The sequence below is a fragment of the Numenius arquata genome, chromosome 3 (assembly GCF_964106895.1).
Source record: "Numenius arquata chromosome 3, bNumArq3.hap1.1, whole genome shotgun sequence".
NCBI classification, from domain to species: Eukaryota; Metazoa; Chordata; class Aves; order Charadriiformes; family Scolopacidae; genus Numenius; species Numenius arquata.
In genome coordinates this window covers 29,339,480-29,363,852 of record NC_133578.1, presented here as the reverse complement: position 1 = coordinate 29,363,852, position 24,373 = coordinate 29,339,480, and the positions used below count along the sequence as shown (strand labels likewise).

Below are 24,373 nucleotides of genomic sequence, written 5' to 3'. Positions count from 1 at the left end.
CTGGTTCCCCCCCAGTCTCTGATCTGCCCCGGACAATGTAACTCAGCACAGCTCTGGGCCCTTCTCCTGCGGGATGAGCCCAGGGGCTTCTCCTGCTCCAAGGCTGGGCAGAGCAGGGGCTGCTGGGTGGTTTGGGAATGAGCTGTGCTGGGAGAGATGCTAGAGGGGTCTCTGACTATTTGCCAACAAGCCACAGAATCACGCTGACAATAGGCCTGCAAAGCTGCCTTTTGGTTGGAACCACGCCTGGAAAATCTATTTCCCAAGTGGGGACTTCAGCAGTTATGAATCCCTGACTGATGTGGTCGAAGGACATGGCAAACACATGATCAGCCAGGCTGGATCCTGCTAATGTGCTTGTTTAACCCTCTCTGACACCGCCTAGAAGCTTCTGCCTCTGAGTGCCGCCAGTGTCAGCCCTTCCTGGCCCAAAATCCCCCATCCCCGCAGGCACAGGCAGATGGGAGCTCCCTGGAGGACAGCTCGCTCTGCTGCTGGGAAAGCAGCAGTGGAGAGCATGGGAATGGGTGAGGAGCTGGCTGCTCCACTCCCACAGAGAGTACGAGAGCGACTGCTCAGCACGAAGGCTCGCCAGGGTGGTGGCACTGATGGTCCTTGGGGTGAGGTGGGGGATTGCCACCTCTTTTCTGACATGTGACTACTTCTGATGGCTGTCAGCTTCTGAAGCTCTTTTTCTGCTGTCTAATCCTTCGCTTGCAGCCTTTGTCCTTAGTGGCACACCACTGCCAGGGTGGGTGGGGTCTACATTGGGATGGATGGAGATAGAATAGAGATCCTGCTTTGAAAAGCCCCAAACCTGTGCTTTCTGGGCATGGAAGCATGGCTTTGGGGACCCTCAAGGGCATGAGCACCATGTGGGGAGCTCTGTGTCTCATCCCATTGCTTGCTGAGAATGTTCACCTTCACAGGCAGGCAGCAGCAATAAGCTCCATAGTCCTTCAGGAGGAGTCCTAACTTGTCTCAGACGGGTGTCTAACAGCACAGCCTTCCTGGGCTGATGGTCATCCACAGCAACACCATGGCTGGGCCTGAAAATAGTGCCGGCTGAGGTGCTTCAGCTGAGGTGCACAGACGTAGAGCTGGGTGCTCTCACCTCTCCAAAGAGCTACGGAGCCACGTCCTGGTGTTGGCACGAGCCAGCGCTGTGCTTGGTGAGTTCAGGGGCTGTTTTTACACAATTGGAGGATTGAAGAGATTTTCTTTTTCTTCCCCTTTTTAAACAATAAATAATGGCAAAATCCATCTCCTGCCTCTTTTAAAAACAGCTCCTTTTCCTGACGGATAGATAGATATAATGAGATTCTCAAAGTCGTAAATCTGCTGCGACTTTATTACCTGCATCTGTTGGAGATGATGTGAAGAGAACTTCATACAGAGAGGACTCTTGAAAGGTTACAAAGGGAACCAGCGGTCTTCAGAGAATCTTCATCTAGAGAAAACAGCCAAGAAAGCCTGCTTAGAAAAAAAGCACTTGAGCTGGATGAATAGATGTCGGGGCTGAATGCGAGCGACACCAGCACCAGGGCACCTTGCCGTGAAAGTGAGCTGAAGCCTGTCCCCTGCGTGGGCAGCTCTGGCGCAGGAGCTGGACTGTGGCTGCCGTGCACAGCCCTAACCCCTGCACCCCTGGGCAGGCCAGCATCCCGGCTGGCCAGCATCCCGGCCCTCGCAGGCCTCAGCAAAACACCATGAACACTGGCAGTGTTAAAGCAAAAAACAGAGCTCAAATGTGCTGTTGCTTTTTTATTTGCCCTCTGGTGAATGTGCCATCGTTTCAGGCTCTTTCCTGGGGCAGGGAGATGGGTGAGAGGCAGTGCCAGGGCTCAGACCCTGCTGGGTCCATTGCAGTGGACATCCTCGTGGGTGGGGTGATGGTATATCATGGCCTCAGCATGTCCCAATGCTGCCTCACCTTCCCTCTGGGCTCTCATGAGGTCACCAGTGGGGTGCATGACGTGGGAATGGGGAGGGTTGTAGGAAATGGGCACAGATAATAACTATTTTTTAAGCTGGTCAGTAGATGAGTGGGGACCTGACTGGCTCCCAGGTGAGCTGATGGCAACCCTGTTCTTGGTGTGGAGCCCTGGCCCAAAGACTGGCAAAACCCTGGAAAGATCCCAGTGATTCCTGAGCAAGTTGGCCATTTCTCAACTGGGACAGGAACCCACTCGATGCAGCTGTGGCCAAGAAAGCAGCAGGTAAATGAGAATGTCCCAGCCCATGCCTCACCGTGGGGCCAGTCCCAGCACTGTCAGGGGGCTACGATTGCCAGAGGTGGTGAAAATGGCCTGGAGATGGTACTGGACAGTGCAGCCTGCTCCCAGAGAACAATGAGCTGTCGTGCAAGGTCATGTCTGCAGTGTGATGCAAAGATGTCTTCATGATGTCATAATGCAAGCCAGCAGTTATTTTAATGGCAGAGAGTGGGGCTTAAACCTTCCTCTCCCAGTCGCAAGGGGGAAGATGAAAGGAGGAGCTTTGTTTGCTGCCCGAAGTAGCCTCTGCTCTCGCTGATACCTCATTCTTACGGAGCCAGGGAGGCAATCCAGAAAGCAGAGCTGCAAACAGGGAGAGACCAGACGACATCTTTAAGCTGTGATTGTTGAAGAATATTAACTGATCTCGGGCTTTGTGACTGCCAAAAAGTGATGCTTGAGCAACGTGGCGCCAGGAGTCTTGAAGTCACTTTCGTAGCCTTGGAAAATGCAGCTGCTTTGGGATTTCAGCCCAAGACGGCTGTTATTATCCACTGTGCAGAATGAAGCTTCTGTTGGGAGCTTTTACAAAGGCCATCAGTCTTCCCAAATAGTGGTTGTTTTTATCACCTGGCAGTAATGATACTCTCTGGTCCCTTTAATATCTGAGCGTGTTCCCAAAGTGAGACCGGGAAACTCATTTAGGGCTCACCCCCTCCAAGGGAAACAGCTTACAATTTTCTGCCAGGTAGCCCTTACTGTTGTGCGAATGGGCACGGCTCACCTAATAAAAACCTCGCTGACAGACACGACCTCCTGGAGGTTTATCTAAGTCGTTTGTTGTGGAGCAGAACAACATACATCAAAGCTGAAATACGCACCAAGCAGCAATCCTAATGCATACGGCGTCTCTGCTGTAATTGATTCGCAGGCAGGACAAATACCCGGCGGAGAGTGCGAGGGGCTCCGAGTACTCTCCCAGCTAAACCGATATAATGGTGTGTGAAATGGTATTGCTGAAGCCTGTGGCTAAAATCCAGCTTGTGGGCTGTCTGGCTGTAAAACCGCATCACCCAAAATATGCCTGTCCCTGCATGCGTTGGCTGGGGCACCCGGCCTCCAGTTCAGAAGGAATAGTATTAAAAACGAGATCAAAAGTGATGAGTATTGCCAATAATGTGTGTGCAGCATCACATGTGCTTTGACTTCCATTTTTTGGCCAATGTTGAGATTTATTGTTCCTCCAGGTAAATGTTGAATGAGGAAAGGCCTTGTCCAGTTGCTTGTTTTGGTCAGTAAATGCAGCGGGTGCCCTGGGTGGGAGGCACTGCTGCCTGCTCTCTGGGACCTGTGTGTCCTGACACCCCCCTCCCAGAGATGGGGTGAGTGACGGGACTGACGCCACTTAAAACCACAGGGAGTTGTGAATTGTAGGGATGGCTAAAGTTGGTGGGGATGGCTCCATGTGGCACCACGGTTCCTCTCTCATACTGGCTGTAAAGCACGGGGTGGTTCTGAGCACACCCGAGTCACCCACACTAGGAAATAGCCGTAACTTTTGTCATTTATCCAGCATCTCATATGCGCAAGCAGTGACAGCAGCAGCACTGCCTTCCAATCACTCAGCGACTGGGGGACATGGGGTGTGGAGGTGCCTGGAGAGGTGTGAAACCTCGTCAGGCACCCCTAAGCAGCCTCCCCAAAAATACAGGCTGGCTGGGTGAGCTGGCAGCAGGGAAAGGCTGCTGCCTCCCAGCAAGCTGCTTAATTTCATCGGCTCTACAGGGCGGCCTTGCCACGTGTCCCCCCGCACGGGATCAGGCAGTATTAGAGACTTGATCCTTGGGAGGTGCTGGGGGAGATGTCTTATGGTGCAAAACTGGAGGAGCTCAGCCTGTTTAGCTTATTAAAATGAAGATCAAGAGGTGACTTAATTGTGCTGTGTGAGGTACCTTCACAGGGAGAGAAAGGCAGGTATTAAAGGGCTGTTTAATCTAGAGGAGAAAGGCATCACACGAGCCCGCGCCTGGAAGCTGAAGCCAGACAAATTCAAATTGGGAATCAAACAAACCTTTTAAAAAGTGAGTGTTAATAAAGATTAAACTACCCAGGAGAGCGGCGCATTCCCTTGCCTTTGATAATATTTAGACCCAGGCAGGATGTATTTCTGCGCCATGCACTTTAGCCAAGCAGGAGTTACCGGGCTCGGTACAGGAGTAATTGGATGCCAGATTTGACCCTGCGTCAGGGAGAGGTCAGGAGAAATGATCTAATGGTCTCTGCTGGCTGTTGGTCCTCCCGCACCTGGTGACTGTGATTTGTATGCTTGCAGCCAGCCGGCTGGCGGGAATGTGGCTCTACCAAGAAAAATTGGTGGAGAAACGCGAAGAACGTGGCACTGTGTCAGCAGGGACAAGAAGACAGGTGAAGACTGACAGGTGTGTGTGGAGAGTAAAAATATTAGAAAGGAAAGTTTTTTTAGCCAGAAAATGTCTTTTTGTAAAAAAGCAGATTAAGTCTGTGGATGTTAGCAGACGTGTACATTTTTTTTGCATAGCCACCCTTAATTTTTCTCATAATTCCTTAACAATAAAACCACTTCTCAAGCTTTATATTGACCAGAAAACCACAGTTTCAACAGGACAACCTCATTTGGGGAAAGAAAAAGACAAATCACACCCCAATTTCACGTAAGAAGTGTACAGTGGAACCATACCTGAAAACCTCAGTGAGACCCAGGAGCAGCTGAGGAACCACTGCTCACTTGGCAATGCTGAAGTATGGTGTGAACTTATCTTCCTCTTTAATTTTATGAGCCACTCCCGAGGGCTGGCAGGTGAGTATGGCTGCAGAGAGGAGCTGCCTTGGGCTGCCCCTCATCGTTTTTAATAACACTGTGATTCAGCAGAGCTAATCTCCCACTTGGTGCCCAGAGTCACTGCCCTGGCCCTGAGGGACAGAATGCTGGGAACGGGGTTTTCAGATACAGCACAGAAGTGTGGAGGGACGTGTCAAGCCTCGGATGCCCCCAGCTGAGCCATGAGCTCCCTCAGAAAAGGATGGAGCGTGTGGAGGGCTCCTGCTGAGAAGTTGTTGTTCAAGGTGCTTTTCATAATATTTAAAAAATGTGTTTGCTTCCTCTTGCAAATGTTCAAACATCTTTAAAGTGTCTGTGGTGCCAAGCTGCTTCTCGCCCTGTTTTAAGAGAAAATAAGCTTTCTTTAAGGAAAAGGAGCCACAAAAAGCGCAGCAAGCCCAAAGCTAACAGCGAGCAGACCGAAACTAAATTAACACCAGCAAGATTTCAGCTGCCCCTCCAAAATATTGTGTCTCACGGCAAAGGGTCCGGGAAAAGATGGGAGAACAGATTGTTTTAGTGCATCTTCACGGTGTCTCTGCAGCACAGATGAAGCTCAGGCTGGGTCCCCTTCCCCTTGCCAAGCCTGCTATAGGGACTCCCAGCCCTCAAAAGTGGACGGTCGGAGGTGGAGGCTCAGCAGTGGCATGAGCACCGGTGGGTGCAGTGCTGGGGAGAATGAGACTCAGGACACTGCAGCTGGCCAGTTTGGAGAAGTATCACCTGCAAAACTGGAGCATGACCCCAAAAAAGGAGCCTGGTAGTGAGAAGGCGGCAAGGGACAGGGAAGGAGAGCCTAGCCCTTCTCCAGTGCCATGCAGGCAGAGAGAGGAGAGCGGGAGCATAAGCCATTGGCTGTGGTGTCACAGCTCTGTGCAGATTACATTGGCCAGCTTCAGCAATGGAAATAGGCAGCTAACAGCGAGTTCCTTTTTGTAACAGATAATAGTCAAAACAGCTTGAAAACTATTCATAATGAGAGCTCTGAGAGCAGCCAATGCTACACACACACAGAGCGAATACTGTCATTAAGCGCTCTTTGGATGACAGTCCCAGCAGTTCATTATCCCCCATCACTGCTTGGGGAGGGTGGAGGAGGAGAGAGAGGGGTGAGGGTTTTTTTTAAATAATGCTTTTCTTTTTTTTTTTTTTTTTTTTTAAATTAATCTCCTCTGTAAAGCAGAGCAACAAAGGAGCAGTATAAAGATGGCATCCTGCCTTGCCAGTGCCCTTCGTGGCTGGAGCGTGGGGCTCTTTGCAAGAACCGGTTAGGAAAATTGGGCTCAGGCTGGTAGGGGAAGGGGACAGCCTAATGGTGAGTAAGGCTGCAGCCTGCCTCAGATGGGCAGAGGGCTCTCTGCAGAGCGATTGTAGGATTGGAGCCCCCAACATAAGAAGGACCTGTCAGAGTGAGTCTAGCAGAGGGCCACGAAGATGATCAGAGGGCTGGAGCACCTCTCCTATGAAGACAGGCTGAGAGAGTGGGGTTGTTCAGCCTGGAGAAGAGAAGGCTCCGGGGACACCTTATAGCAGCCTTCCAATACCTGAAGGGGGCCTACAGGAGAGATGGGGAGAGCCTCTTTATCAGGGATTGTAGTAGTAGGATGAGGGGTAATATTTTTAAACTGAAAGAGGGGAGATTTAGATTAGATTTTAGGAAGAAATTCTTGACTGTGAGGGTGGTGAGACACTGGAACAGGTTGCCCAGAGAAGTTGTGGATGCCCCATCCCTGGAGGTGTTCAAGACCAGGCTGGATGGGGCTTTGAGCAACCTGGTCTAGTGGGAGGTGTCCCTGCCCATGGCGGGGGGGGTGGAACTACATGATCTTTAAGGTCCCTTCCAACTCCAACCGTTCTATGATTCTATGACCCATCGCAAGGTGCCCGCACACATGGCAACAGCTGGGCTGTTATAGCACTGCAGACGGTCTGTAGCCACCTGACACAGGGCAGCTGGGAAGGGGACAGGACTCTGGCTCTTCCCTTCCCTTTTCTTGCACAGGTATTTTTCAGTCAGCCTGTGGCTGGTGCTGCCATGGCTAATCACACCCGACCCCGACAGCTGTTGAAGGAGAGTCTGTGCAGGGCTCCAGCCCTTGCAGCGCATTCCTGGCAAAGGTTTTGCCACTCAGTGCTACCAAACCACAATCTCAGCCTTGATTTATTTAATTTATTTTGCTAATTAATTGTATTTATCTCTATGTTTTCCTTCTTTTTTTTTTTTTTTAAGATATGGTTTCTGGTTGTATTTTTTCCTCTGGAAGTGCAAACAAAAGTTTACTTTTAAGAGTAACATTTCTGTTACTGGCTAACATTTCTGACCCACATTAGGCAGCAGCTCCAGCAGACACCAGCTCCAGCCTCACCACTCGTTCACAGTGAATGGTGCACCAAGTACCGGAAGCCTCCTTCTCCCTGGCAGGATGCTCGTCAGTAGGTTGCAACTTTCTCCTGTGGACGCAGGTGGGTGTTCCAGGCTGCACTTCCGAAATCCCTGTGCACGTGTAAGGCCCCCTCTACATGGGGACTGTGGAGCATGGGGGCAGCCAGGAGGAGTGGGTCTCCCAGCTCTTGTCTTGCAGTGGATTAAATCCCATAGTTAACTGTTCTCAGGGAGGAGGCGCAGGATGCTGAGCCTGGTGCGGGTGCAGGGCTGGCAGCACTGTCTTCGTTTGCAGACCAAGGCAAAGTGCATCCTGCCTAGGCTAGATTGGGACATCAAGAGACAGTGTTTTATAATAGCCTCCGCATTTGAAAAAGATGTGTTTGGTTTTGTCAGAGACAGCATTACGGTGCAGCTTGGGTTGCCTGACTAGAGGTCTTTAGGATGTGAAAATCCCTGTATGCCCAGAGGAGACCTTCGTGCCCTGCTCGCCTGGCTGGAGGAGCCCGGCACCTTGCCACTGCCATCCAAATTTGTCAGGGCATCCCTCGGGCATCAGGAAGAACACAGGCAAGGCTTGTTAAAACTTGTACAAATATTTTCCTAGCCTGCCAAGATGCCTGGGCAGCTGTGGTGAGTCACTGTGGCTGCGCTGTCACTCCATCCCTGCGCTTCATCAGCATTATCTCCCCTTCATCTCCAGTATCTGGGGGAATCATCATCACTTATTCCCGAGTCAGGATGCTGAATCTCTTCAATTCCAGCAGCATCACTGCGTTCATAACCTTGTCATTATCCCAAGGCTGATAACCTCGGGCAGAGGTGTTCATTTTTTAAGTCATTGAGCAAAGTCCTGTTTGTGACACCGTGAATATCCAGAAATACTAGATATGGCAGCCTTTTCCATCCTGCCAAATCTCCTGCTGAACCCTCCAACATTCAACCCAGCCTCACTGTCCTGCTTAGCCCTTGAAATAGATCCTGGTTTAGAGGAGCTTAGCTGCAGGTCACGTTATAGCCCCCTCCTCACGTGCCATGGTCTGGCATCACTGAGCAGCAGAGCTTGCCAGGGACTGCAGATTGTTATTTTAATGGTTTTTATCGTGACACCCAAAGCATTACACCGACTCGTTCCCAAGTGTGTTAGTACTCTGTTTTAATGAGCTTTGGAGATTGCATCAGCAGCATGGACCTGGCTGTTTGACGGTGGTCAGCGGGGCTAATTAATCTGGTGTGCACCCAGAGCCCTGCGCTTGCCTGCGGCCCCGGCTGGGGCAATGCCGATAGCACGGCTGGGCTGTGGCTGGGACCTGAAACTGCCTTAGAAAGTGTTCTTAAAGGGGCCTGTTCTTACCCAGCTCCCCCCCTTAATTTGAGGCTAACACTGTTTCTAATCTCAGTCTAATGTCTAAAAGAAAAAAAAAAAAAAAGGACTATTTTTGAAACAATGTCCAAGTGGTACTCTCTGAGTCACTCCCTAACAGTGCCAGGCCCAGATGAGGATGCTCCTTGATGGTACCTGCGTATGCATCCGACCTCCACAGAGCTGGTGGGGCCAGGGGCTGGGGCTCCCCATCCCAGAAATATAGGCTAATGTAAAGCGCGCACACACACCCCTGAGCCCCCAAGACACACAGCCCCATGGGGTGCCTGCAAGAAGGGTTAGCAGCGCTGCCACCTTTGCCTTTGGCTGCTTCATCCTGTTTCTCCCAGCCCTTCAGCGGAGTGTTGCTGCTGAAGCTGGAAGGAGCTGCTTGGATGGCACGGAGGTGTTTGTGTATTTGAAGTTCAGAAAAGCGAGCGTTGCCGAGATGGCTTTTCCTTTCCAGGAAGAAAGCCAGAGTTGGGGCTGGGCTTTTCTTCCTCCTCCTTCTCCCTAAACCAAAACAAAATGAAGTTTTTAGCTGCTTCAGCAGTTAATCACTGCCTGTGTGTCAGAGCGAGTCATGGAAAACCCCCTTTGCTCCATAAAACCAAGCAGACACATCTGTCACCCTCCTCGACACAGCTGTCCTGCCGCATGTTGGCAGGGAAGTGGCACCTTCCAGGCGCTGGGATTTTCCTGCAGTGACAACAATGGGCAATTGTGATGGGGCAGCCTGTGGCGGGATGCAGCACAGCTCCCCTGCCTGTGCCTGTCCTCATCCCTGTTCGGGCCATGAGGGATGGGTGGCCCCAGCGTGGGGCTTGACTCGGCCACAGCACAGGGCAGGAGGTGTTTGGGCAGGGCCCCCAATACCCAGGGGAGCCCCCTCGGGCAACGGGCTGGGCTCCCATTGCCCCCCTGCGTGGATGCAGGAGAGGGACGCCATGGGGATGGGTGCATGTGAGCCCGTGGCTCCTGGTCACCGTGGCTGAAACACCACGTGTCACCCACAGGAAGTGCCAGGCCTGTTTTCTACGTGTTTGCAGGATGTCTCTTCATCCAGCAAAATAAATAAATCAATAAATAAGAATTGCTGGGCGAGACGTGGTGGCAGGGTGCCAGTCCCAGCCCAGCCAATTCATTTGCAGTTCTCATTAATTTGGGCTGACCTTTGCTCACATTTCCACCACGAGCACGTTCAAACCAAGGCAGACATTTAACTTTGTTTTGGGCAATGTTACTCTAATGTGGCTTTTTTCTGCAAAGCTCTCTCTTTTATGGTAATCAAATGTACTGCCAACTTTTCTCTTGCTATGTACACCAGCGAAGGGAACCAGATGCTTCGTGTTTTCCTCCGAAATGTATCTGAATGTTGTTTTTCATTTAGCGTTTGGAGGGAGGGCTGGCTAACAGACAGCATTTCGTAAATCCAGCCCTCCCTGCACCCTGTTTCCCAACTGATGGTGGGTCCTGGCTGTGGCTCCTGGCTGGATTTGCAGTCTTTCCCCAGCACAGTGTGGCAGCAGCCCCCAGGGCCCTATGGGGCCATTCCCCATCTGTCCTGGGCTCAGTGGGGCACGGCTGCCACTGGGAGATACCCCCATGGGAAGGGTCCGCGGTGACATGGGGTGAAAGATGTAGGGCTGGGCAGGTCCTGACTGACTTCTTGCTCCACAGAGGATCTGCAGCCTGGCCATGTTGTGCAACTGGCCATGGCTCTCTGGGAAGCTCTGGGGCCAGCCCAGAACCACGTCTCAGGGGAGCCGAGCCCCAGTTCACAAGTGGGTTGTACTGCTCATGGGGAGCAGTATGTGTGGATTTGGCTGGTGAGTGCTGGACCACTTCTGGAAATGGAGGCATTTCACTCCAGCACGCCTGAGGACACTGTACGAGGCTCCCTGTGCCCACCCCTGGGCTCTGTGTGGTAGGGGCTGCTCCTTCTTATGTCCACCCAGGGTCTAAGCTGTTGAAGCCCACCCAATGAATTCTTGCTGCGCAAGAAAAACAAGGGGTCTCGGGCAAGATTGTTAAAAATACCTGTGCCACCAAGGGCACTTCTGGCCATTTTTTATAATTTCTCTCCTCTACCTCTATCTGTACTTCTGCTGCTATTTTTATAATCGCTTCTCTGCTTTCAAGTCCTTATCTTCTTTAGCTTTCCCTCTTCTTTTCACTCTTTATGCCCTAAAATCTTTTCATCACTTTTTTTTTTTTCTTTTTGGGTCTGATTGGGCTTTATTTCTTCTCCTCTGCCAGATTTATATGAGTTGTCAAGTCCTGCAGCCGTATGTCTCTGCCTGATGACAGACTTGCCTTCCGCCCCCCCCAAATCAGATTCATGGCTGTTCTTTAAGGCCCTTTAATATTTTAATGCTCTGACTATAAATTTCATTTTCTTTAAGCTTCAATCCTTCTGTGGGCCTTCCCAGGGCTGGGTCAGCGGGCCCCCCCCCGCCCCATTCCTTGGGGTGATTTGCAGCTTGTCACAGGCGGTGTTTAGGGTGGCTTTGCTCCATGCACAGGAGCGAAGGGCAGGGGAGGGGAGCATAGCAGGAATTCGCTTTTCCTTAAGCTCAGATGATTCTTCAAAACTTGACAGGAATTGACTTTTTTTTTTTTTTGGCTTCCAAGCTGTGATTTGTTGTGGGCTTGTTGTGCTTTTTATTAAAATGCTCTCATGGAGTGCTTAAAAGGGTTGGCTTTACCCAGCCCCAGCTTCCTTCTTTAATAAATGCAGCCTCAGCTTACAGTTTTTCCCTCTGATGTGTCAGCTGGGGAACTCGCTTTCCATCTCAAATACACCCAGACTGCTTAAATCATCCTTATTTCTCTCGGAGGGAGAGACTTTTTGCTCTCCAAAACTTTTCACACCCTAAGTTAATAAAACTTCTCTGCTGAAAGGGATGGATGTGACACTGTGCTGAGGATTTCATGGCCGAGCACTGGATTATTGCTGCGGTGTAAAGGGCTCCCCAGCTCTAGTAAGCACACTGAATGTCTTCTTAAAATATGAGGTTGAAATTCATTTGGCAACAGCTGTCCCTGAAGGCTGCTGGAAGAGCCCCCCTTTGCTGGTGCAGCGGAGCAGGACAGCTCTGGAGCAGGACACCTCCAGCAAGCTCTTCCCAAGGGGCAGCACAGCCCAGGGCTGCCTCTGCATTGTCCAACACAGCCCATCGGGGAGGTGGTGGGGCGAGAGAAGAGCTGCCCTCTGCCTCTGCTGAAGGCCACTCCGCATGGGAGTGTGCTTCCAGGGCCGCAAAGAAAGCTGGGCTTGAAGCCAGGGCAGAGTTACTCTGTATAAACCCGAGAGACCAGGAGAGCAAAAATAGTGCCAGAAATTTTGATGGCACTTGTAAAGAAGTCAGTCAACTCCGTTATTAAGCATGAGATTGGCAGCTGATCTGGAGGGTGACAAAGCAGCCCTGCACCATGCCGGGAGGGACCTGATAGGAAATTATCGGCAACATCTGGGACAGCTATTTCCTCTGCGTTTGTAAACATTTAACCAAGGAAATGTTAGCAAAGTCTTTTGCAGCAAACAGTCCTCAGCCGCCAGCCCACGCTGGCTCATCTCACAGCCCTCCACCCACCGCAGCAGCGCAAGGAAGCAGTGCTGTATTTCTTCCCTTGATTTTTGGCACCCGGGCCAAGGCGGGGGTAGAGCTGCTGAGTGTTTAATTCAGTGCTTTCCATTTTGGATATTAGTGGTGCAACTGAGTTATGATACAGGAGCCTAGAGAGGAGCCATTCCCTCTCAACACATTATGGATTAGTTATTTTCCTATTAAACTGCTTTAGCCATGGTGGCTTTTGTTGCCTTAAATGGGTCGCTGTGTGTAACAGGCTAGGGTAGGAAAGCCCAATCCTACCTGATCAGTGCGAGTGACAATACAGACCAATTGAATGCAATGCAAATTTTGCTGTGGACGTGTACAGAACAAAACTTGGGGTTGCCGTCCACCAGAGCAGCCAAAATAAGATTGAAAGGACACAGCTTGGATGCAGCAGCAGTGGCACCAGCTGCAGTGGGGTCCCGAGTACTCAGCTCACAGGATTCCACGCTTGGAGGTTCACCGTCGCCCCTCATGTCCAGGTGGGATTTTGGCCCATCTGGGGTGTAGAGTTGGAAGGTGTGAACTAATTTAATGAAGCTACAGTAAACAGAACAATACCACCTCCCCAGGGAGGGGCAGCGGGGACAAGGTGCCTTTACGGATGCCAGTTGTCATGGTCTGAGCGTATGGAGCCTGGCAGGTATGGAGACGTAAAGGCAAGGTGCTGCAACAGGCAGGCTCCCCATGGTCCCTGTGGGGAGGGGATGTCAGCACCAGCCTCCATTTTGCCTGCCAAAGTCACTGTCCACAGCAAAGCCGGCACCAGGTTTTGCTCAATCCCTTTGGACTGTTGGGGATAGCGCCAGGCTCCAGGAGACCAAGGAGCTCTTCAGAGAGAGACAGAGAGAGAGGCGACAGGAGGCTCCACTTGCACCTGCCTGCAATTAATTAATTACGAATCCACTCATTAGCTCAGCCCCATGGCTCCCCCTCACTGCCAAGCCCCCAGCTGTCCAGAGAGCAAATCATTATTTGAAAAGATTTTCCCATTAAACCAGAAAACAAAGGAATATTTCAAAGAAGGGGGAGAGAGAGAGACAGTGAGGGTGCATGCACGATTGCAATCAGCTCTTGAGGATGTGCTGGAGCGGCTGGATCCCCACCTTCGAGCACCTTGAGAATGGTAAAATCGATTTCATTAGCCCACTCAGCCACTGATGACTCTTGTGCCACATGGAACAGCCCCATGGCCCCCCCCAACTCCAGCCTCTGCTGGTGGCAAGTACCCATGCGTGCATGGCAAATGCAGCAGAGAAATGGGCACCTCCAGGTCCCAACCCACCCTGCCAGCCACAGAGCAGCCCACCCACATGAATCCCAGCTTGTGCTGAAAAGAACCCTAAAGATTTCAATTTCCTGAAGTGGGTGCCTGCCTCCCCTTCCTGCCCAGGAGGCAGCTGCAGCCCAGCTATCAGGCTTTTAACCCAGCCGGTGCACACATCTACTTTGCCATCCGTTTTTCTATTACCTGCTTTCTGCTCCTCGCTTTCGTGGAGGTGCCTCTTTAACCGCAGTGATTTACCGGCGGTGTTACGGCAGGACAGGTCTGACACTGATTGAGTCGCTTATCTGCCGTCTCCGTCCTGCTCGCTGACAGCCTCTCCCCCAGGTATCAATCTGCACATCAGTTCTTTATTCCTGGGTGAGGGAAGAGCTGTCAAGGTTGGAGCTACACTGTCATCTTCATCTAAGCTGCCAGCTGCCCTTCATTGCTTAAAGACCCTCTTAACACACGCGGGCTTTGGGAGGGGGTCACCGTGCTGGAGGTAAGGAGGTGCAGCAAAATTTCATTTGCTCTGGAGGTGCCCAGGGCTTGATGGATTGGATCTTGTTTGTCATGGCGCCTGTAAATAAACAAGTTTCCATGCTGAGGTTCAGCCCCACTGCTTCTCCAGCCAGCTCCCTGCAGCCCCCTGCAGGCTCTTGGCCCCGGCCCGGGGGAGCCTCATGTCTCACAGGGGTCCCAGCACCATGCCACTCTCCCTGGTTTTCCACATATCTACTCCTGTGTATTTGTTCACCAGGGACCAATTTGTGGACATTACTCTATACAAAGGCATTCTCATATCACCTCTAGGTGATTAGTTAAGTAAGTACAATTTGTGAGACTCTGCTATCGCTAGACCCCCCTCCATCTGTGAGACACGAGGCTCCCCCGGGCCAGGGCCACCATCAGGGTAGTGGGACAGAGCAGAGAGAGGGTGGAGAAGACAAGCGTGTGGGGCCTGGCTTGACTTTGGGGTTTATCAGTAGTCCCTGCTGCTGGACACCTCTGGTAATGCCCAAAGGTGGGGCTGAAGCCAAGCTGCAGAGGACCACACCATCCTGGTCACTGCCCACCATCGCAGGGCTGTGGGACCAGGACAGGGGCATGCAGTCACCTGGCACCTGCACCCTGCCGAGGTGGCCGAGCCGGGACAGTCTGGCCGGCTGCATGCCCCTAAGTCTGGCTGGAAGGAGGCAGAGAGGACACAGGCTGCTCTCTGCATGGTGCCTGTGCCACCGCACTCTGAGTCACCCCCAGCCCCGCCTGCAGCCAAGGTGTCCCCATAGCATCCCCCCAACCCTCATCCCATCCCTGGCCAGCTCTTACCACACTGTGTGGTTGCACCTCAAAGCCTTGAGTGTACCTTTCTGCTCAGCACCGAGTCCTAAATCATGCTTTTCTTAGCCTAAAAGTGCACTCCTCTCCAGGATTGCCGGCAGTGCCCAGCTGTCCCTGGCTCCGGGAGGAGAGACCGTGTCTGAGTGGGAGGATGTGCGTGTGCACAGGCGGCATTACAGCCCCACATCACCTCGGGGTGACAGGCAGCCCAGGGTGCCCTCCCCAGGGGGATGGGCAGCCTGCAGCTTGGGAGGGTGGTGGGCACAGCCTCGCACGCCTCCAGCCATGCCTCGGTTTCCCTGGGGAGCACAGAGCCCTCTCAGTTCAGTTTTCTTGTTGTTGCTCCTTCATAAATAAAAAGCCACTGAAACATAATCTCTACCATAATGTTTATTAAATAGTAATTTTAAAAGGTTTTTATACAAATCATATAAACACAGTTTGATTTTTTTGTTTGTTTTTTTTTGTTTGTTTGTTTTTACACTGAAGAATCACAGTAAAAGCTCTTTAAGTCCATAAGTCCTGGCTCAGCCAGTGAACGGTCAAATACCTTGAACTGCAAACCTTGGAGAAGTTCCATTTCTGCATATAATTTCTTAATGGTTTAGTTCCCATGCTCACCCCCGGCACCTTCCCACAAAATGAAATCACCCAGCGCTACAGCCCGCCCATTAGCAACATGTCCTCGCCATGGGAAGGGTGTGGAGGCAACAGCCCATTTCAGCAAAGGCATTAATACTGATTTCTTTTTTTTTTTTTTTTTTTTTTTTTTCTGAATTTCACAGAGGGAATTGTGATCAGCAAATCTAATCTATTTGCAGAGGAGGATGCAATGAATTGAATGCACTGACTACTTTTTTTTTTTTTCTTTTTTCCCTGTTGAAGTTACAATCAAACACAGTTTTCTGTAGAAGAACAGTAAAGCACCCAGCAGAGGTAAGTGAGGTATCGGCTTTGCAGCATTATTGGCCTGCTCCTGCCCGGCAAGCGCACGCGCGTGGGCCCTGCCCCCTCTGGAAGGGGCAAACGGGACACGCAGGGCGGACGCTTCGCTGGGCCCGTGCCAAGCTAGTGCCAAGATCAGCAGTACTCTCTTGCCCCAGATCAAGAGATATATTAACACGAGTCAGTCCCACGGAATAAGTCACATACACAATACATACAGAGAATTCACGTGCGTGTGCAAACACACAATTTCTGAATATATGTATATACGAACTCTTCTCTCTGTACGCCTACTAGACACCATAACATCACCTTTTTAATTATATATTTTCACCTATTGTTTGCCTAAGTCGACTTTTCTACTGTATGGTCCTTTTCCATTCATCCTTCCTCTCACCTGTGGTTTAAAGGGGATAGAATGATTGAGCAGCAGCAATCCAGCTTTGAAATGGTCTGGTACATTTCCTCTTACTGCCTCTGTTTCTTTTGTACAGTAAAATAACACCCCTGTGGAATTTGTCGACAAAGAACGCCAAAAGAAATAAGGTGATTCGAAAGGAGAATCTGAGATACATTTACTGCCGTTTCTGTTGGGCGCACAGTGTGAATGGAAAAAAATGAAGGCCTCTGTGTGTGCGTGTATGAACCATGGATGTTTTGATGACACAGCTGCTGGTGTCTGCTTCCCTGGTAATACATGTGTCTTTCTTACAGTGGAGAAGTCTCTTTTTTTTAAAGAGGAAAACTTACTATCTGATGGAGCTTTTCATGAAATACTAGACAAATGTTCCTATTCCCACCGCACCAAGGAGCAGCTGTGGCACTGTCCGTGCTCATCTCCTCTCCAGATGTTGCTCATCTTACCGAACACCTGGCCTCCTGCAGGATGTGTTTGCAGGGGCTGTGCAAACTGAGCTTCACAGCACATCACACCTTCAGCGCTCTGCGGTTAGTGAGCAAAAAAAAAAAATCCTTCTCCAACCCAAACTATTTGCTAGGCAAAATGTAAAATCAGGACGTGTCAAGTATTTCCAAAGAGCTCCTGGAAAAGCAAACCCAATGTGCTGGAAAGGTTTCTCACTTGTGTATGTGCAAGCTGATAGGGGCAATCTGTCTGTACTGAATTGGAAATGAAGGCATTGGTTTGGGGCCCAGCATTTGAACTCTTTTTTCTCCATTAAATTGTTTTCATAACATTCCTCTCCCATGGCACAGTGGTAAGTGGAGAGGTATCAGCTGCCAGACAATGTAGCCAGACCACTTGAAAGTAGAAGGACCAGACTTCTTCAGCCGGGCTCTACCCAGTAGAGAGTGGTGAAGAGCTTTTTGCCGGGGAAGGATGAAGGCCTCACTTGTTGTTTGATACAGCACTGATCATCAGACGGAGGAAAAATACTTCTTCTAAGGCACTTGTTCAAAGTAAAACAAAACACAGCTCATAAATAAAACTTCGGGTTTTTGCTACTGATCAGGAGCAGCGCAGCTTTGCTCCGAAGGGGATATGATGGCAGCCATTTGGTCCATCGGTGCTGACGGCGCCAGCTCACGCCCACCAGCTCCAGGCAGAAGGGGAGCACCATGAAGGTGAGGGGGGCCAGTGGGTGCCACACCGGGCTCCTGGGGCTGTGGGCACATCTCCAGCCTCCTTCCCTGTTCATTTTCCCTCCCTGGCACTTCGGAGAGGCTCCCTTCCCAAAGCCATTGCCTAAGCGCCAGGAGCTGACTGGCTCTATCTTTTGTTTGCTGCAGTTTTCTCATTAAAAAAAAAAAAAAAAGGCAGGATCAAGAGAGGTGGGAGATTCAAAGAAAGGCCTTCCTGATGGAGGCCTCAGCTGTTGCAATCCAAGATCTGGATTTAATAAATGGCTCTTATTCACAAATCACTTTAAGGCTCTTCAGCTTCTCTCAAAGAGGTGCTTCTACACATAGGGTTTCCTTTCTATTTTATTTCTTAATGACTTCAGAAAGTGCTGCTGTTACCATCGACACTAAACCCAGTATCCCACCTTTCCCTCCTACCAGGAGAAGGAAAGTTGAAGGTAACAACATGCTTCCATTTTCAGGACTGGAAACTGCAGCTTTCTGGACTTAGTGTGAAGTGCACAAATCCCTACAGCCAAAGCAGTATCTGGACGGAGTCTAAAATGGACAGGGTCTCTGTGTGTGTGTGTGTATTTCTAAAGACAGGGTGGCTAAAGAAATCTGTCAGCCTTCTCAGCAACTCCCCAGAGGAAGGAGGTGGGAAATAATGATCAACATGTAGTTTCTCACATCCAAAAGGTAAATTAGTCTCCCTCACCACGTCCCAGCCACTCGCATCAGCAGAAAATGAAGATGAACCAACAAACAAGGGTCTCGCCCCCCCTTTGCCCGGCACAGTCCGGTTTGCGGGAACACCTGCTTGGTCCTGGCAGAGCGTGACCCACGGGTGGGACCTGGCAGGCAGGAGCAGCGCCTCTGCTCGCTCCTCCCATGCCCCTCATTCCCTGTTATGGCATTCAGTTCCCATAGAAAACATCAAAAAAAAGTAACCCCCTGCCAGCCCACCTCACCGGGTGCAATGCCGAGGGTGATCCCTAGGGCACCTGTCAGGCCTCCGAGCAGCACTTCTGGTGGTTTATCTTGACCTTGTGCTTGATGCCGTCGTACAGCTCAAAATTGTAGTTCTCCAGCGTGGTGGAGCTCCGCGAGGACAGCCCAGCATACGAGCATGTGCAGTAGAGGAGCAGACCAGCACAGATGGCCCCAAGGAGGACACCGAGGGAGCTCATTGCTATGATGGTCACCAGGATGGGATCCAGGGTGTAGAGCCAGCTTTTTTCTTTGTCCAGCTTCGGGGTTCCTGGAGAGTTAGTAGAGAACAGTGTGTCGTTCCTATCCGATCCAAAGTAATCTGCAGTGGAATGGGCACTTATTATCCAGGGATCACTTTGTTTCCTCCTCACCTTTATGCATTTCTCACTTGGACTTGTGATGGCCTTACAAGAGTATAAACTCCTGCATGGGTATATCTCAGCAGGATTTGCTAACCCAGGTCTAGAAGTAATGCAAAACACTAAACTACTAAGGAAGTTAGGCACCCTAATTCACTTTTACACCTCAAGCTATGTAAAGAGCATGCTAGTATTTTACACCCACTGAAACTCTGGCCCTTCAAGTGCCACTGGGTTGGAAACTATGGAAACAATCTGTCACAGCTCCCAGACTTAATTTTCTCCATTTACAAGTCAAAATGCCACGCAAGCAGCAATTAATGCTTGAAAGATCAGTTCCACTTGTCCTAACACAAATACAATATATTGACTTTGCAAGGTTGCTGGCTGTTTAAAAAAGAACAAGAAAAGAAAACTAATATCTTTGTCCAGGCACTAAGCCACTACTTGAGTGTACATTCTCAAGCGTGTTCTAGCTCCTAGCTCCCATTAAAGCTGAGGTTTCTGAGTAATTGTAGCATCTGATACTGAAACACAAGCTCCCCCAGATAAAGTGCCCATGTGGCATTTTGGTACCAACCTGGATCATCGTTGTCTTCAAAGTCTTGCTCAGAGATCGGAAAGTCATCCTCCATTTTTGGGAAGTTCACTAGAACAACAAAATGGGAAGTATCGTTTGTTTAAAGAGGCCTTTTGGGGGCATTATTGCCACTGGTCACTGGATTGCAAGACTGGCTAGAAGAAAGCAATAGTAAAACTATGGCAAGGCTCTTCCTCATGGAAGGAGGAAAGTCTTCTTCCCTTGGCCTAACTCAATGAATACTCTTGCATACCCTAGAGAACAGGATCTTCCCACTACATCACATTTCATGACCACCAAATGACCAGCTTTTAAGAAGAAAAGAGAGCGAGTGAAAAGCAAAGAAACCAGATAACTTAAATAGCACTAAAATATTGTCATTGGTGCCTGCATAATGGCCATAATTCACTATTAGCATGCTCATGGGTATTATCCTTACAACTTTGAATAGGATCTTAGTGACTATCATTACTTGCCACTAATGCTAGATCCATTTAGCACACTCTACTTTTCATCTTTTCCCATACATCTTACCGGACAGAGAGCTTCAATGACCCAGTTTCTCTTTGGGTTTCAGATAAATTCATAGTAATTTGAGGAAGTCATGTATCATCATTATATGTTTTAATGCAAAAGCTGGTTGAAATGGGGAGAGCGGCAAATGGGTGTCCATATCTAGGCATTTATGTTAACATTTCTGTGATCCGAATTCCTTTTAGTGGTGACATTTCTTTTTATTGTTCAGCACAGATCAAGCACTAGAACCCAAATGCACATGCTGTAATCTGAGTAGAAGTTATTTATTTTCCTGTGCAGTCTTCCTAGCATTATCTCTACATATAGTTACCATGGCTCTTTTTCAGTTTTCCAAAAGAAAATGCCCTTTCATTCAATCTGCTTGGATATTTCAAAGCTGTTTGTAACTTGGGGTGTTCACCTGAGAAGGCACCTCAAAATGATCAGGAATGCAGAAAATCAGGGACTACTAGAAAGCAGTAGAAGTCACACCCTTGAAACAGCTGTGGTTGAAAACCAAGGCTCCTGTGCGTCTCGTTCAAAAACAGCAAGAAGAGTTTAAAGAGGTTACTTATAAACAACCAAAACCAAAACATGTAACTTGTGCCTAAAAAGGCATGAAAAGCAAAGAAATTAATCAAAACCTTATAAAGGAATATTTGTGCATATTTGCACCGAGATTGAAAAGGCCTCCTGAACTACCATTTTTTGGTATCACAAGCAAAGGTATCAGGCATTCCCTGCTAGCAACATTTCAAGGTTCACTTCCAGAGCAGGGGGCTCTGCCAGATTCCACACTATCCCAATGCCACCTGGCTGCAGAGATCCTCCATGCTGGTACTAATGATACCTTCCCAAATACCCACTCTTTGGGCAGAATGGGTCTTTTGTCCTCCACACTCAAAGGATTAAGGAATTTCTTTGAATTTTTCAAGAGAACTTGGCAACAGGAGCACACAAACCCCAACATTTGCCCATCCTGACAATGAGCTCTGTGTCTAGTGAGCCAGGTAATTAAGCCGACTTGAGGCTGCTGGTAGCTTGTTGAAGAACCAGAGGTGCACACCATCTTCTGTAAATCCTCACTTTAACAGCGAGTTCACATGATTTCTCAACACTTCTAGAACTGACAGGCCCAGATGGCAACATCTTAGGGCTGGGAGAACTGCCTGAGGGGCTGTTGCAAACATTTAGAACCGAACATGTGGAAAAATAACTTGCAAAGCAGTTCACACGCGGAGATGTCTGCTTTGTTAGTCCTCTGTCAGAAGACAAGCAGTGAAATTTGCCATCCATGTCATCCACACAACCCTACAGAAACTGTAGGTTGCTCAAACACGAGCAAAGGTCAAAACTGGATCACAGTCTGCCCAAGGAGCCCATGTGTGGGGAAAGGCTGTTGGAAGTCTTTTGCCTTTCCGTATTGTAGCTCCTCTAAATTTTGTGTGAGAACAAGCTAGCAATTTGGTGCTTTTTTATTTCCCGGGGTAGCCTTGAGGGAAAAGCCAGAAAAAACAAAGTATCGGTTAATCAACACTTTCAAAAGAACACCATTTCTTCCAGCCTGAAAGGAAAGAGCACTGGGAAAACTTGAAAAGAGAGAACATTTATACAAAAAGCCCAGCCCCAAATCCATTTACTCTGCTAGCAATTTTCTCAATTCCCCATGTTAATATGACTCCAAGTCCTGCTTAAATGATATTGTCCTCCTAACCCATTCTCTTTCCTCCTCAGGCCCATGGTAGGCCCTCATTCTTCTGCTCCCCACACATCATTTCATTGCTATCAGATTGTATGCTGTCACGCAGGGCTCTATGCTGCCTTTGGAAAAATACAACTTGACATTTCTTTTTCCATACTGGGGTTTCTCAAGTCATTAACAAAATCGGCTCTGGCTGTGTGGCTGTCTGTGGGAATTGAAGCTGGTGGTCTCAGTTCAGTTCCTAGTGGAGATGATTTCCCATCACAGAAACTAGCCTGCTATTTGTCATCAATTAGGCTCCTTTGTGACAAATCTCAGCAATATTGTCGCAAGTGGAGCAGGCCGTGGAAAGTGAGGTCCTTGGAAAATGGTTCCCAGAAAAGCTCTGCAAGCTGCTGGGCAGAATGGGGAAAAGATGCATCCCCCTGTGCTGCGGAGAGCTGCTTCCTTAAAGGGCAGCTTTCAGGCACAATCTACTTTGCATTTTAAAAGACAAAGAAGTATACTGGAGAAGGGTAGGCAAGAAAGGGGGAATTGTATTTAAACAGGAGGACCACCTTCTCCTGAGTGCAAGGCCCTTTTTAAAGCACGTGTGCCTGAATGATGGCTGTGAGTACCTAGCTGGTTGTGCCCAAAAGATGATGTTAGTGATGCTGTTGGAAACAGCCGGATGCTGAGAAAAGGCTGTTATCAGTTGGATCTGAGAGCATTGCCAGCTAAAAGGCTAATTTATGGGACCTGAAAAAGAAAGATGAGATTCTAATCAAAGACAAGGAGCAACTTAAGTACCACGTTGTTATGAACTCATATGGAGGGAGAGCAGGAGAGATTTAGTATTTCCAGATACTAAGGATCTTTAATGTACATCTGTTTTAAAATAGTAGCAGGGGCGGGAGGGATTGGGGCAGGGAGGGGGTTACCGGAAGGGGGAGTGACATGTGCTTGATACGCCTTGCCAGGGTGGACAGGAGAGGCACAAGAGCAGACAAGGTTCTCTGGTGCCCTACTGCAGACATACATGTGCCTCTTGCAGGAAAGCTCTCCAGACCTGCCCAAGGCAGCTCACCTCTGCAAAGCTGAGGTCAGAGCATCACATGGACTGGCATGTACTTCCTGGGACCACGCGCATTCAACACCAGCCTGCCTGTATGGGGTCACCAGCAGCGCCCACCGCTGCAGGCAGAGACCTTTGCACCAAGCCAAGAGCTATTGCATTGGTGAGGACACCAAAGGCTCCTTTGCTGGAGCCTGAAGACATTCCTCCAAGGCAAATGACCATCATTAAGAAAAAAACCTGCTGTTTCTTTCTTGACTGACTTTGTCTGGTTTAAGTCTGAGCATCAAGCGCTGCCTCCTGCCAGGTCCCTCCATCCCAGGGCAGAGCATTATCACCACACACCACACTACACACAGGCATTTGCAGATGGTGGCTGTGGCACCTCTCAGGCTCATTCTAGGTGAACAAAATGAGCCTCTCAGCAACAGGTGCCTTTCCCGAACGATATATCAAACTTGCAGCAGTTTCCAGCCCTTTTTGTTGCCTATCTGCAGCCTTTCTGGCACAGGATAGCCTGTCATAGAGAGCACCTGGGATGCACTCTCGCCGTCCCTGTGCTTCCTGCAGGGGTCTGTGGGCTCTGTGGCTGACCAGGGATGCACTAGGTGATGGTGGCTTGTGGACTCTGATGCCTACCGTCTTTCACTCTCCTATAACATCTGCAGCTGTGCCTCCTGTTACAAAAGAGGGGTAGTTGGCTGCCCTCTGCTCCTTTCCACAGTGGGAAACAACCATGTACTGCCCACTTCCCCCAAAACAGCAAGTGCCCTCCTATGTGCTCGTCCCTCTCTCATGCTGCTACAACATCCATCTTGGTCAGTGCTATGGGGCACTGCTGCTTGCTGCCATGAGGGCCTGAAACATTAAATCTGGCTAAGCCCAGGAAAAAGGGGTCAGAAATTACCACTCCCCAGACTTGGCAGAGAGAGGCAGCACTCCAGCACCGCTCTGATCCCCGCTCTTCTCCTTTTGCTCATTCCCAGCCCTTTTCTCTCTGCAGCAATAGCGTGACTCCAACACACGTCATTTTGTTTTGACATAGCAGAGCAGCCGCCGTGGCCTCGCCTTGACACTGCTCCGTTTGGCGGCGGCAGCGCGGCGCTGCTCCTCCGGCTGGGAGCCCTGGGAGCTGGGGGGCCAACACCTCCCACCCCCGGTGAACGGGAAAGTGCTTCTCAAAGCAGCAGCACAGGCACCAGGCAGAAACACTCCCTCTGATCCCCCATCCATTGCTCTATTTCCAGCCGAAAATCCACCTCACTTCTCTCTTCCCCACTCCTCCAGAAACACACAACGATTTTAGTTTACAAAAGGCCTAAATCCCTGCCAAATTTCAAATTAAAACAGTGCTTTGGCTACAGCTGAGCATTAAAAGAAAGCAAACAAGCAGCCTTTCCCCTGGCCCGACAGCCTTTCACAGCACGGGAACGCCCATGCCTTATCCTCAGATTGCCTTGGTGCTGCCCTGGTGACGGTGCACATCATGGCACCATCTTCAAACTGGAGGGCACCAAGGAGCATCTCACGCTTCCTGCACACAGGGGAAGCATGGCTGGGCAGGTTTAGACCCCTCCACCAAAAGCGCTCAGGCGATGT

At 49.9% G+C, this 24,373-nt stretch overlaps 1 protein-coding gene across 3 annotated transcripts in view; it reads right to left on the bottom strand.

Annotated features, from left to right (window-relative positions):
* Nucleotides 1-18,577: 18,577 nt before the first annotated feature.
* NRP2 (neuropilin 2) overlaps nucleotides 18,578-24,373 on the bottom strand; it is an 87,525-nt gene continuing 81,729 nt past the window's right edge. For 2 of the 3 annotated variants that reach the window (XM_074144904.1, XM_074144905.1), the window contains exons 16-17: nucleotides 19,503-19,571; nucleotides 18,578-18,882 (exon numbers count right to left, since the gene is read on the bottom strand). In XM_074144904.1, coding sequence (XP_074001005.1) covers nucleotides 18,578-18,882; nucleotides 19,503-19,571 — 374 coding nt within the window. The remainder of the gene's footprint in view (nucleotides 18,883-19,502; nucleotides 19,572-24,373) is intronic. The other variant, XM_074144906.1, reaches the window with a different exon arrangement.